At 45.3% G+C, this 14,299-nt stretch overlaps 1 protein-coding gene across 2 annotated transcripts in view; it reads left to right on the forward strand.

Moving 5' to 3' along the window:
* LOC137532938 (D-threitol dehydrogenase-like) overlaps positions 1-14,299 on the forward strand; it is a 112,134-nt gene that overhangs the window by 43,851 nt on the left and 53,984 nt on the right. For both annotated transcript variants that reach the window (XM_068253970.1, XM_068253971.1), the window contains one exon: positions 399-607. In XM_068253970.1, the coding sequence (XP_068110071.1) occupies positions 399-607 (209 nt within the window). The remainder of the gene's footprint in view (positions 1-398; positions 608-14,299) is intronic.

Genomic DNA, 14,299 nt, shown 5'->3' on the forward strand with positions numbered 1-14,299 from the left:
AAATAATTTGTAACTGAACCTTTTTATGTTTAAAGGTAACCCTTTTGTTGTTATTGTTCTTCTTTTTTTTTTAATGTGTAAATTACAAATTAATTCCTATTGAATGCCCATACTAATGGCAATTTCTAAGGTTTTCCTTTAAAGGAAAATCTTAGTGCTTGTAGTCTCTAAAACAAACACTAGATGGCACCCTATCCTCACTTACCAAGAGTACGTCTTAAACCGTCTGTAACAAGCAAAATATGACCCAGTCCTCAAAATGTTCATTGTGGTAGCATTGAAACTGTTCCAATCTAAAAGGTTTGGCTTATATATTTATAAATTATTGTTATTAATTACCTTTCTATTTTTTTTACTTCCCCAACTCAACTAATTTACTTTGTGGAATTATTTTGCAGGCATAAATACTGTTGCTATGGCAGCCGACATTAGCCAAGAAAAAGACGTGAAGAGAGTGGTGGACGAGATTGTGGCTAATTGGGGGAGAATTGACATTGCGTGTAATAACGCGGGAATTAACATGAATTCAGCGAGTGAAGATACCACCCTGGAGGAATGGGACAAAACATTTAATGTGAACCTGCGTGGCCTGTTCATGTGTTGTCAGGTGTGTGATGGTATCTATGCCTATTAAGACATAGTAAAATGGGATCTGCAGACCCAATTAGACTGTTTCCAGAGGGTATCAAAGTAATATATGATTTGGGGACTGATTTTTTTTTTTTTTTTAAATCTTGTTCTTTTGCCTTGTTCGAGGGGAAAACAATTTTTAAGTACGTCCAAAGTGTACCTTTCTGGTTTAAGGTGGTCTTAAAAAAGAATTAGCCGTCAAACTCCTTTTCAGGTGTTGGGACATTGTACGGGACAACAGCCGTCAATGAAACATAAACTCCTAGCAACTTATTTCCAATAAGTTCAAAGTCTCAGCAGTACATTAATAATAGTAGGTGATATGTGGACTCTAACTTTCCACCTATTACGTGTATATGGGTCAAATGCAGTAAGTGCAGGGAGCACACAGCAATTTTACTGGTACTACAGCCTTTGGAGCCTTGCTCCTTGACCGGTTAGCGCCACAGGTGTGACCATGTTAACGTGCCCATTGTAATGCACGGTGTTACTTGCCCATCGCTATCCATAATGCATGTTATGGAGGCTGCCATATTTATTTACTCTTAAACAATGCTAGTTGCCTGGCAGTCCTACTTATCTTTTTGGTCAGTACTGCCTGAATCATGCTCATATGTAATTTTAGTTCTGCAAGCATTTACTTAGGTAATTCATGAACAAATGAAATAATGCATGGAGTAGCGTACTATAACATATGTGTTCATGGTTTTGTTCGTCATTTGCTAAATTTGTTGGCAAGTTGCACAGTAAAAATAGTACATGGCAATTGCATTTACATTTGGTAACTGCATAAATCCCCCTTTTAAGCATCCTGCAAGCAAAAACATACTACAAAAAGGGGTAGCAAAGTAATGTTAAAGTTGATCAGAAACAACTTAAAGAGAACCCGAGGTGTATTTAAAAAATGTTATCTGCATACAGAGGCTGGATCTGCCTATACAGCCCAGCCTCTGTTGCTATTCCAAACCCCACTAAGGTCCCCCTGCACTCTGCAATCCCTCATAAATCACAGCCGTGCTGTGAGGCTGTGTTTACATCTGTAGTGTCAGTCTCAGCTGCTCCCCCGCCTCCTGCATAGCTCCGGTCCCTGCCCCGTCCCTTACCTCCAATCAGCAGGGAGGGAAGGGATGCAGGCGGGGACTGGAGTTCTGCAGGAGGCGGGGAGAGCAGCAGACTGACACTATAGAGATAAACACAGCCAGCTCTGACAAGCTGTTTGTCAGCAGCATGGCTGTGATTTATGAGGGATTGCAGAGTGCAGGGGGACCTTAGGGGGGTTTGGGATAGCAACAGAGGCTGGGCTGTATAGGCAGATCCAGCCTCTGTATGCAGATAATATTCTTCAAACCCACCACGGGTTCTCTTTAAAGACAAAGACACACACTTATATAGCGCTTTTCTCCTGGCAGACTCAAAGCGCCAGAGCTGCAGCCACTAGGACGCGCTCTATAGGCAGTAGCAGTGTTAGGGAGACTTGCCTAAGGTCTCCTGCTGAATAGGTGCTTGCTTACTGAACAGGCAGAGCCGAGATTCGAACCCTGGTCGCCTGTGTCAGAGGCAGAGCCCTTAACCAGTACACTATCCAGCCACCCATATATCATCAAATATAAGTCGATTTTATGTATAAGATGACTCTAATTTTTGGCCTTTTTAAGCTGGAATTTTTAATTGATTCAAGTATAAGTCTACCCAACAAAGTTAATGGCTGCACTAGGGGACCAGGAGGAATTTGCATCTGCACTTGGGGACCAGGAGGGGTTAATGACTGCATTGCATAAAGTATTGCAGCCTTAGGTGCAGACAATAACTCCTCCACGTCCCCAAGTGCAGCAATTAACCCCCTTCTTAGTGAGCACTGCGGTCCAGTATCTTTTCCCATGCCCTTTCCTTGTTAATTGTTGTGGCCAGGACTTTCAGACCTGTGTTTTCTTGGCATTTCTTTTATCAAAAAAGTTTCACCTACCACTGAGTAAATTGGTGCAAATGGGTGTGTCACTAATAGTACACGCAAGCAATGGGCAGCGCTTACAGGCTGCAAGTGAAGTGAAAGCTCCAGAGATATGCCCAGCCCCTTGAGGCTAAATACACACCTTGTATACAAATCAAATGCAAATTATGTGCTAACACTAATTTAAATTCTAAAATTTGAATGCAAGCTGACATCCATGGAGGCAGCTAGCCTGAAGTATACTTAAGTTTTGTACAGCAGAAGGAAATGGCTGCGCTTCCAAACAGACGCTGCACCTGAATTGACTACCTGCACAAGTATGCAGAGCTTGAATAACAGGCAGATTACACACCTTGCATTCAAAACAGGTACAGTAAAGGAGTGCATTAGTTTCAGCTTAAGTTGTGCACAAATTATCCCTACTAGACTCTCCCATGGCGGTGGACGGGCCCCCAGGGGAGAGAACCTAACCACTAGTCTAACAGTGAAGCATATCAAATAGTGAAGCATGTTCAAACAGTGAAAATTATATAATCAAAAGGTTAATAGTACACACATTACTCAGTGTGCTCAGTGTTGCAGGCATTGGTTGGTAAAAATGTCAGTGTGTCACAGGCAATGGATTCCTCTAAAGCCTTCTCATATCAAAAGTAAGCTATACAAAGTATTGTTTTTCAAAGCAAACAGTGGTGGTAGGAGGGGGTTATAAAGCAAGCTGTCTGCTACGGCTAACTCTGCAAAGTTTGAGAGAGAGGGATGCACCTCCCACCCACCTGGCTATGAGTCAGACATTTAGTTCTGAGTAGTCTAGAAGTTGACCCTTATACTTTTATTTAGTAAGTCAGATCTAAATTTCTAGACATATAGTCGAGTATATACGGTTCTTTGATTTTTGATTTTTTTTTAAATGCTACCAACTCATGTAGTTTTGCTGAAACTTCCTCAAATTTGATTATAAATTTGAAAATGACATTTTTATGTTGGATTGCGTTTGCCCCTTCCAATTTGTTATGTGACATGAGTTCAAGCTGTAATACGCATTAAAATTTCTTTTACAGCTCCTTATGATTAAAAAGAGGCCACATACTCCTTATGTGATTACAAAATAGATGTACAGCATTCCATTATTCTCAAGGTGCGACTTTGGCTTTTTTTATGTCCATTTCTTTGCACTAATTGTTACAGCACAATCCCTTGTTTGCATCGCTGTTCCAGCGCAGGTACCACCTGAACAAATTTATAGTAGTAATGTGCACATTCTATTTCGAACCATGCAATTTTTGTTTGCGTTACTCACACATTTAAAAACTCCCCCACCCTGCATTAAATCCCAAAGCGCATGTGATTATCATAGACTGCCAGCAAATGCTGAAGGGCTAAGGTGGTTGAAGTACTCCTTAAAGTGTGCACTACATACCCAAAATCAACCACAGAAAACTGCACCTGATTTCCATGATGCAATTGTGGTCCCAGCCTATGAATGATCACTGTATTGGCTGTAACAGTGATTATTTGCCAAAAACAGGTACAGATTTGCACAGGGAACACCTGTTCCCTTGCCCCAATCAGTGCTGCCTTGTGCGTCATCCGGAGTGAGCATGCACACGTGGACAAGGACATATGTGCACACATGAGCACCCGCAAGAGTACGTGCATGTGAAGGATCGCACATGCAATTGCGCACACATGCCTGCACTATTGTGCACACTGGCGTAGCTACATGCGAGACTCGTGTCCTTGTGTGGCCAGAGGTTAGAAAAGAGGACATGAGTCTCACTTTCAATTGCTGTAAGGGCTGTTTCATACTGGAGGGATTGATTTAGCTAAATGCTTAATGATTGTATTTTTTCAGCAAATTTTTCTGGAGATTTTGCAGAAAAATTGCAATTGCTAAGCTCCTAGTGCAATTTTTTTTCCTGGTGATTTTGCTGAAAAATCGCAATCACTAATCGCCAGCGATTGCAAATGTTTTTGACAATTTTCATTGTGACAGAGCCCTAAGTGGAGAATAATCATTGTTATTGCACCAATAAATGCTGTTACATCTGATGTGCACGGGAGCTTGCGTGCATGCGCATGGGACACACGGGAGCATGTGCACATGCGCAATTGTGAGCAGCAATGATTTAAAACAGTGAACACATCTGTATGCCCTGGACAAACAATCATCCTCGACACTCTCTATTGCACTTCCACACAATGTGAAGCCTGCATCACTACGTCCTGTGAGGTAAACTGAAGTTTTATGGGGCATAGATATGTGTGGCAACGGAGGGCATAGTTTACTGGCATTCTTTATGTTTTTAACACAGATCCGAGATAAAAAAACTAACTATAGCAAGTGACTTGTCTATATATCTTATCTAAAGTTTAGATGGTTTACACAGTAAATCTAGCTGCAAACAGCTTCAACAGTATATGGTTATTTCTTTCTGTGATCAAATGAGAGCAGCCATATTCTGCTTGTTATCATTACACAGGCAAGCTTCTCTGTATCTCCACCCCTCAGCCTGTGAAAACTCCTTTCCCCTCCCCCCTCTCTCCTTCCCTCTCCGCCCCCTTGCCTCTGAAATCTCAGCAGTTCCCTGCTGGTAATGCCTCCTCCTTCGGGAAATCTTATCCAGACTGAGCTCCCATGAGCACTTGCTACATGGGACTCCTAATGCCTTGGCACTGCAGGAGCTGTGAGCACGGCTTGTTTAGTTTATAGGGAATTAGGGCATTAAAACAAACAAAAAGTATTTGGCTTGAGGAATGCCCTATAAAATATATGCAAGGGGCACAATTATGAAATATATAAAAGTTTATCTCCTATCCACTTGAAGGAAAATAGCTGAAAAGTTGTTCAGAATTTGGTTCTGCCAGTCCCACTAGATTTTTAAATGACTTTAAAACTAATTCAAAATTAAGAAAAAAAGCCATTTATCAGTGAAACGAGATTATCATCACAGAAACATACTTATCAGCAAAATGAGACATGCAGGGCTTTCTAAAAAGGCAAACTCCAGGTAAAAATGCTTTTGACCTTTTTAATGTCATTTGTAACATAAAAAATTGGCATTTTTACCACCACACAGTAGCTGTGGATTTATGAAAATTGATCTGTTGTCAGCAGAGCTGCTATCAGCGTGGAGACTTTAATTTCAGAACTGTTACTGTATGTACCCTAACTAAAGTCACATCCCACCCCTTGCAAGGTTGTGGAGATGAGCATCCTACCTAATAAAAGGCAAGTGTTGCTGCGTCCCACTGCGTATGTGCAGGGATGCAGAGACACTGGCGAGAGCCGGAGGAGGACAGGGCCAGAAGGGGCGGGCATGTGTGCGTCGTGCGTGACGGGTGCGCGGTGGGGGCGCGAATGCGTGCAGCGCATTAGCAACAGACCTAGCCCGTTTTTAAACGGGCTAAGTCACTAGTAGTGTAATGATCTCACATTATTGCTACCTCCCATAGACCTTCTGGAAAACCCCCACATTCAAATGCTCCAAATCATTAAAACCTTACTTATACAATGTTTTTCTTAGAAAGTGCAGGAAATATTTTAAAGAATTTAAAATATAGTTTGTGTCTACAGAAAGGTTATATTGCATAATTTTACACCGTTTTTGGATAATTGACCCAAAAGCCCCACACTAAACACGGTACATACCTTCAACTCCTATTCTCAGATAGAGATGGCCCAGCCTTGGGGAACTCATGGAGAAGCACATGATCAGTTTGATCAGCTGATAGATTTGTAAGGCTCTGATTTGCTGGTCATAATCATGTGTTAACCAGGAAGTCATCACAGCAAATCAGAGGCTTACAAATCTATCAGCTGATCAAACTGATCATGTGCTTCTCCATGAGTTCCCCAAGGCTGGGCCATCTCTATTCTCAGACAGAGATCAGGATTAATAGATCAGGATTAATCCCTCGGGTGGGAATTAATCCTGGGAACAAATTAGTATACTTATTCAAAAATGTATAGGCCAACATCAGCACAGATCTACAGTAAACACAATGAGGTGTTTTCACTAAATGTTGGTAAAATGTACATTGCCCACACAGCGCATTTAAATTTTGCCAGGCGGTAAATTATGAGATGCAATTTATACACTCAATACATAAGTTACATGTGTAACATGCATTATACTAATAGTGTAGCACTCATTATACAAGATATGTATGTACGTTGAGTATAATGTAAAACATGCAAACATGTTAAGTATTTTGTGTAATGTCCAGTAAAATTTACATGCACTGTGTACAAAACTTTTATGAAATATTTAACAAATACACCCCATTATCTAAAAATATAGCCATCAGTATGTCCAAGTGTTACTTTTTGTAATGTCCCCTGAACAAAGTCCTTGTAGGGCTGGTCCACACTATGAGCATTTTGAGCTTTTTTTTTTAATTACTAGCGTTTTTAAAAGCACTGTAAAAGCACTTGTGGAATGAAATCCAGTGTTAGTGTTCTCACGTGAGCGATGAGCTTTCCATTTGCAAATGCTGCACCATTTTGTAGGCGATTGCGCTTCATTGCAAGGTAAAGGAAAAAGCGCAGATCGCTTTAAAAGAGCTTTGAATAGCGATGTGGTGAGCGTTTTTCAAGTAAATTTGCTTTCAAAGACATTAAGATCCGGGTCAGAGTGCACTTCCTATTTGTCTGCACACACAAAATCGCAAATCACAAAATGAGAATCCATACAAAATCACTTGCAAAAAGCGTGAATGGCTGTAAAAATGCCAGGAAACGCTTAATAAAATCAGTCACAAAAGCGCTTAGCACTTGCGGTTTGAAGTGTGAACTTGGACTTAGGGAAAGTTTAAACAGAACTTTGACTTCAGTATTATGTCAGTATATCATTATTTTGACTGCAGTTCAGAAGAGGATGAACTGTGGCTCCATGTTGTCAGTTTATCATTGTGTCTACAATTCCAATTCATGTTGGCACCTTCAACCTTTTTTTCCCTTTCACTAGTATAGCAAGAATACAAACTTATGTCAGACTGAATGTGAACTCAATGTAATTGTACAATATTCTCATTAGTTTTTTTTTTGAAAATACACTACATAATACGGAACCTGCTGCTTCGATAAACGCAAGCTCTGACACTGAGTATCAACACAGGACCAGGAATACATTGCTGCCAAAAATGGGGCTTAAGTACTCTTACGTTCTAGTATCCTTCTTGCAGCATGGCCTAATCATATCTATTATGCCTTGATTGTGCAGCAGAGGATTCTGGGAGAAGTGCTTGTCACAGCCAAGGCTTGGCAATAGTTTTTAATGCAGAGAGAAGTATTGGTTTGTTTTCCTCAAGCATCCAGTGCTCAGCATAATTGGCACGATGAATAATGAATAATTTGCTGAAAGGCTTCAGTTAATTAATGTAGCACTGATAACTGAACTTTTAAGTGTTATCGGGTGGGGTCCACTTTGAAAAAGCCACACATCTGAAGTATTAATGGTCTAATTCATTGCCTCTCCAACGCTAAGTAAATTAATACTTTAACTACACTTTGAAGTGTGGCCCGTCTGTGCCGTTGTCTAATCATTAATAAGGATTAACAACTGAAACTGCTAATTAATTTGAAGATTTAGGTTTTTTTTTTTCATTGATAAATATATAGTGCTGGATTGGTTGCCACCAATTTCAAAGGAACTTGAGATGCTCTTATTAGCTAAGTTGCAATTTACTATGCTGTTAATATATGTTAAATCCTAACTCCAAGCACAGACCTACATATAGCAGCAGATGAGATAGCTTAGAGAGCAGAATACCCAAATATTACCTTTTTTGTCACTCAAAGCCTCTACCGCTAAAAAATCTTGTATTAAAAAACAGCCATGTGGCCTGAAACAGTCTTGCTGAAGGAGTCAGCAGCAGGCTGGGCTGCTGCTGTACTGTTCTGGCTATCTGAGAAGATCAAAGCTTAAACTTGAGCTCTAAAATGGAACAAGACCTCAAAGCATCTTTCAAACTCTGATAAGCACTGATACTTAGTGATGCTCAAATACCCCTTTTTAAAATTCGAGTTTGGTCGAATTCGAATAGTAAATTATTCGAGGTCAGTCGAATATTCGAGTCGAATAATTTTTACTATTCGATTCGACCTCGGACTTCGAGCTCACTATTCGAGTCGGTATTCGAGCTAACTATTCGAGCTGACTATTCGAATTGGCCTTAAATAGCCTTCCAACACTTGTTTTGAGGGTGAATGATGCAAGAAACCTCTTTTTTTCCAAGTAACAACAGCAAGTGATTATGTGGGGATGTTCCTTTAAAAAAAAATGTGGAAAGAGAAGTTGTGTCCTTAATTTTGTTCAGTAGTGTTACTGTATATACTTGTTCTTCTTCTTCTTTATCTTTCTTCTTCTTCTTCTCGATCTTCTTCTTCTATATCTTCTTCTTCTTCTTCTATATCTTCTTCTTCTTCTTCTATATTGTCTTCTTCTTCTTCTTCTTCTTCTTCTTCATCTTCTTCTTCTTCTTCTTCTTCTTCTTCTTCTTCTTCTTCTTCTTCTTCTTCTTCATCTTCTTCTTCTTCTTCATCTTCTTCTTCTTCTTCTTCTTCTTCTTCTTCTTCTTCTTCTTCATCATCATCATCATCTTCTTCTTCTTCTTCTTCTTCTTCATCTTCTTCATCTTCTTCATCATCTTCTTCATCTTCTTCTTCTTCTTCTTCATCTTCTTCTTCTTCATCTTCTTCATCTTCTTCTTCTTTTTCATCTTCTTCTTCATCATCTTCTTCATCTTCTTCTTCATCTTCTTCTTCTTCTTCATCTTCATCTTCTCCTTCCTTTTCAATATCGTCTTCTTCTTCTTCACGTATTTCTCTTTTCAATTTTTTTTTTAAAGAAATGCAGCTATTTTTGAGCGTAACAAATAGCTGGTGGGCGCACGCATGTTGGAAGCGCCATTGTATGTGCTCCCTGGCAGTGGAAACACAAAGACAGCAGGAGGTAAATTCAGCAGCAGGAGGAGGAGGATGAGTGTGTGGCAGCAGGCAGTCAATGAGGCAGGCAGCTCGCCGTGACATAATAGCCCTGGTACCTAGCGGTGATACCAGGGCTGTAAATAAACACAACAGGAGGTCCCAGACAGCGGTCGTGCAGCCCACATTGTGTCCAATACACAACTGGGACAACACAGTTTTCAACCCGGGCACCTCAGAAAAATTAAACCTTTTTTTTTTTTTTAATGGTTTGTTTGGTTTTTGGTTTTGCAACCAATATAGCTATTGTTTGACGTAATAGCTGGTGGCAGAGTGGCAGCAGAAGGTAAATCATCTGTGTACCCTGGCAGTGGGAAACACAGACAGACAGCAGCAGCAGGAGGAGGAATGGAGGAGTAGGCGAGCAGCTACTGTTTGACGTAATAGCTGGTGGCAGAGTGGCAGCAGAAGGTAAATCATCTGTGTACCCTGGCAGTGGGAAACACAGACAGACAGCAGCAGCAGCAGCAGGAGGAGGTATGGAGGAGCAGTGTGAGTGTGGCAGCAGGTAGGCAGCGTGACATAATAGCCCTGGTACCTAGCGGTGATACCAGGGCTGTAAATAAACACAACAGGAGGTCCCAGACAGCGGTCGTGCAGCCCACATTGTGTCCAATACACAACTGGGACAACACAGTTTTCAACCCGGGCACCTCAGAAAAATTAAACCTTTTTTTTTTTTAATGGTTTGTTTGGTTTTTAGGTTTAGCAACCAATATAGCTATTGTTTGACGTAATAGCTGGTGGCAAAGTGGCAGCAGAAGGTAAATCATCTGTGTACCCTGGCAGTGGGAAACACAGACAGACAGCAGCAGCAGGAGGAGGAATGGAGGAGTAGGCGAGCAGCTACTGTTTGACGTAATAGCTGGTGGCAGAGTGGCAGCAGAAGGTAAATCATCTGTGTACCCTGGCAGTGGGAAACACAGACAGACAGCAGCAGCAGCAGCAGGAGGAGGTATGGAGGAGCAGTGTGAGTGTGGCAGCAGGTAGGCAGCGTGACATAATAGCCCTGGTACCTAGCGGTGATACCAGGGCTGTAAATAAACACAACAGGAGGTCCCAGACAGCGGTCGTGCAGCCCACATTGTGTCCAATACACAACTGGGACAACACAGTTTTCAACCCGGGCACCTCAGAAAAATTAAACCTTTTTTTTTTTTTTTAATGGTTTGTTTGGTTTTTAGGTTTTGCAACCAATATAGCTATTGTTTGACGTAATAGCTGGTGGCAGAGTGGCAGCAGAAGGTAAATCATCTGTGTACCCTGGCAGTGGGAAACACAGACAGACAGCAGCAGCAGCAGCAGGAGGAGGTATGGAGGAGCAGTGTGAGTGTGGCAGCAGGTAGGCAGCGTGACATAATAGCCCTGGTACCTAGCGGTGATACCAGGGCTGTAAATAAACACAACAGGAGGTCCCAGACAGCGGTCGTGCAGCCCACATTGTGTCCAATACACAACTGGGACAACACAGTTTTCAACCCGGGCACCTCAGAAAAATTAAACCTTTTTTTTTTTTTTATGGTTTTTTGGTTTTTGGTTTTGCAACCAATATAGCTATTGTTTGACGTAATAGCTGGTGGCAGAGTGGCAGCAGAAGAAGGTAATTCTGTGTACCCTGGCAGTGGGAAACACAGACAGACAGCAGCAGCAGGAGGAGGAATGGAGGAGTAGGCGAGCAGCTATTGTTTGACGTAATAGCTGGTGGCAGAGTGGCAGCAGAAGGTAAATCATCTGTGTACCCTGGCAGTGGGAAACACAGACAGACAGCAGCAGCAGCAGCAGGAGGAGGTATGGAGGAGCAGTGTGAGTGTGGCAGCAGGTAGGCAGCGTGACATAATAGCCCTGGTACCTAGCGGTGATACCAGGGCTGTAAATAAACACAACAGGAGGTCCCAGACAGCGGTCGTGCAGCCCACATTGTGTCCAATACACAACTGGGACAACACAGTTTTCAACCCGGGCACCTCAGAAAAATTAAACCTTTTTTTTTTTTTTAATGGTTTGTTTGGTTTTTGGTTTTGCAACCAATATAGCTATTGTTTGACGTAATAGCTGGTGGCAGAGTGGCAGCAGAAGAAGGTAATTCTGTGTACGCTGGCAGTGGGAAACACAGACAGACAGCAGAAGGGCAGTACACAGCAGCCCACTGTAGGTGTAAAATGTGTGGCTGCAGGCGACGTAATAGTCAAAGTGAACCAGGCTGGCTTAGTGAGCAGGAGCCAGGAGGTGGTAAAGGGTGGTAAGGCACATTAACGATGGTTCCGGCAGCCAGTTCATGTCCCCCTCTCGCCGACAACAGGGGCCAGGAACTCGCCTTCCACCCACGCCTGGTTCATCTTGAGAAACGTCAGTCTGTCCACAGACTTGTGAGACAGACGTGAGCGTTTCTCGGTGACCACGCCACCAGCTGCACTGAAGCAGCGCTCGGACAGCACGCTGGAAGGGGGGCAGGACAGCACTTCCAGGGCGTACTGCGCCAGCTCGCTCCAGATCTCCATGCGCTTGACCCAATACTCCATGGGATCAACAGGGGCATCGCTGTCAAGCCCGCTGTACGACCCCATGTAGTCAGCCACCATGCGGGTCAGGCGCTGGCTGTGACCGGAGGAGGATGCTGCTGCATGCATCTCCTCTCTAGTCACTGCTGCCGGAGCCTCTACAGTCCTGTAGAGCTCGTGGCTGAGAGACAGCAGGTCTGTGGGGCGCTTGCTGCTGCTGGATGCAGGCACCTGCTGCTGCCTCTGTGCTGGCTGCTGGACAGTGGGGGTGGAAGGCTGGGGGAAGGCTTCCTCCAAGCGCTCAACAAGGGCCTGCTGCAAGCTCCTTATTTGTTGCGCTGGGTCTCCTCCTGCAGGCGGCAGGAACTGGCTCAACTTCCCCTTGAGGCGTGGGTCCAACATCATGCTGATCCAGATGTCCTCCCTCTGCTTCATCTGGATCACCCTGGGGTCCCTGCGCAGGCACGTCAGCATGTGCGCTGCCATTGGGAAGAGGCGGGCCACGTCTGCTGGCACATCGACGTCAGTGCTGTCCTCATCCTCCTCCTCTGCCGCCTCATCCTCTCTCCACCCCCGCACCAACTCAGCTGCGCTGTGCTGATCCCCCTCATCAGCAGCCAGGTCAGGGACCTCCACCAAGTCCTCCTCCTCCTCCCCCTCAGAGGTGGACTGCGCAGCTGGTTGCCGCTCCTGCTGGTCCAAGGCTGCCGCTCCCTGTTCCAGCAAAGCATCGAGGGCCCTGTTCAGCAGAGAAACCAGGGGCACCCACTCGCAGACCATAGCATGGTCCCTGCTCACCATGTTTGTGGCCTGCAGGAAGGGAGCCAGCACTAAGCACACCTGCTGCATGTGCCTCCAGTCATCATCGGGGACGATGGACGGGATGTTGCTGGTCTTGTCCCTTCTCAGAGCTGCGGAAACAGTGGCCAGGGCAAGGTACTGTTTGACAGCGCGCCTCTGTTCAACCAGACGCTCCAACATCGCCAGGGTGGAGTTCCAGCGAGTCGGAACGTCAAGGATCAGCCGATGGCGTGGCAGATCCAGCTCCTTTTGCACGTCTTCCAGGCTCGCACAGGCTGCAGCCGAGCGCCGGAAGTGACGCACAACATTCCTTGCCGTTTCCAGCAGTTCGCCCATCCCCTGGTAGGTGCGCAGGAACTTCTGCACCACCAGGTTCAGCACGTGGGCAAGACAGGGGATGTGGGTCAGGTTTCCCCTGTGTATTGCGGCAACCAGATTGGCCCCATTGTCGGCCACCACCTCTCCGACTCTGAGGCCTCTGGGGGTCAGCCAAATCCTCTCCTGCTCCTGGAGTTTGGCCAACACATGGGTTGCCGTCAGCTTGGTCTTCCCAAGGCTGACCAAGTGCAGCAGCGCTTGGCAGTGGCGGGCCTTCACGCTGCTGCTGAGGCGGGGGGTTTGGCCAGGTGTGCCGGAGGATGGCAGAGGATCGGAGGAACCTGCTGCAGTTCCCCTGAGCCTGCGGGGTGGCACCACCCACTGTGTTGCTGCTGCTGCTGTGCCCGCTGCTGCTCTCCCATCCTCACCCCCTTCCACCAAGCTGACCCAGTGGACAGTGAAGGACAGGTAGCGGCCTGTCCCGAAGCGGCTGCTCCAGGAGTCCATGGTGACGTGGACCCTTTCACCAACCGCGTGCTCCAGCCCTCGCTCCACATTGGCCATCACAAAGCGGTGCAGTGCAGGAATGGCCTTGCGGGAGAAAAAGTGTCTGCTGGGGAGCTGCCAGTCTGGGGCTGCGCAAGCAAGCAGCGCACGAATGTCGCTCCCCTCCTGCACGAGCGTGTACGGCAGGAGTTGGGAGCACATGGCCCGTGCCAGCAAGCCGTTCAGCTGCCGCACGCGACGGCTGCTGGGAGGCAGAGCCCTAACCACCCCCTGGAAGGACTCGCTCAAAAGGCTCTGGCGTGGCCTTTTGCTGACACGGGAATCAGCAGACACAGCAGAGGAGGCCACTGAGGACTGGCTGCCAGAAAAGGCCTCAGTGTCGGCGGCAGGAGTTGCAGAGGGGGGAGGAGCAGTGCGTTTCCGCACTCCTGCTGGTGCTGCTGGAGGAGCAGGAGGGCGGGTGGCTGCTGTTGCTGCTGCTGCTGCTGAAGGCTGTGCAGTGATGGGTGTGGTGCCACTGCCAGCAGCAGATGCCTTCAGCCTCTGGAACTCCTCATGCTGGTGGAAATGTTTAGCCGCAAGGTGGTTGATGAGCGAGCTGGTGCTGAACTT

This window comes from Hyperolius riggenbachi, chromosome 9 (genome assembly GCF_040937935.1).
Source record: "Hyperolius riggenbachi isolate aHypRig1 chromosome 9, aHypRig1.pri, whole genome shotgun sequence".
Lineage (NCBI taxonomy): Eukaryota > Metazoa > Chordata > Amphibia > Anura > Hyperoliidae > Hyperolius > Hyperolius riggenbachi.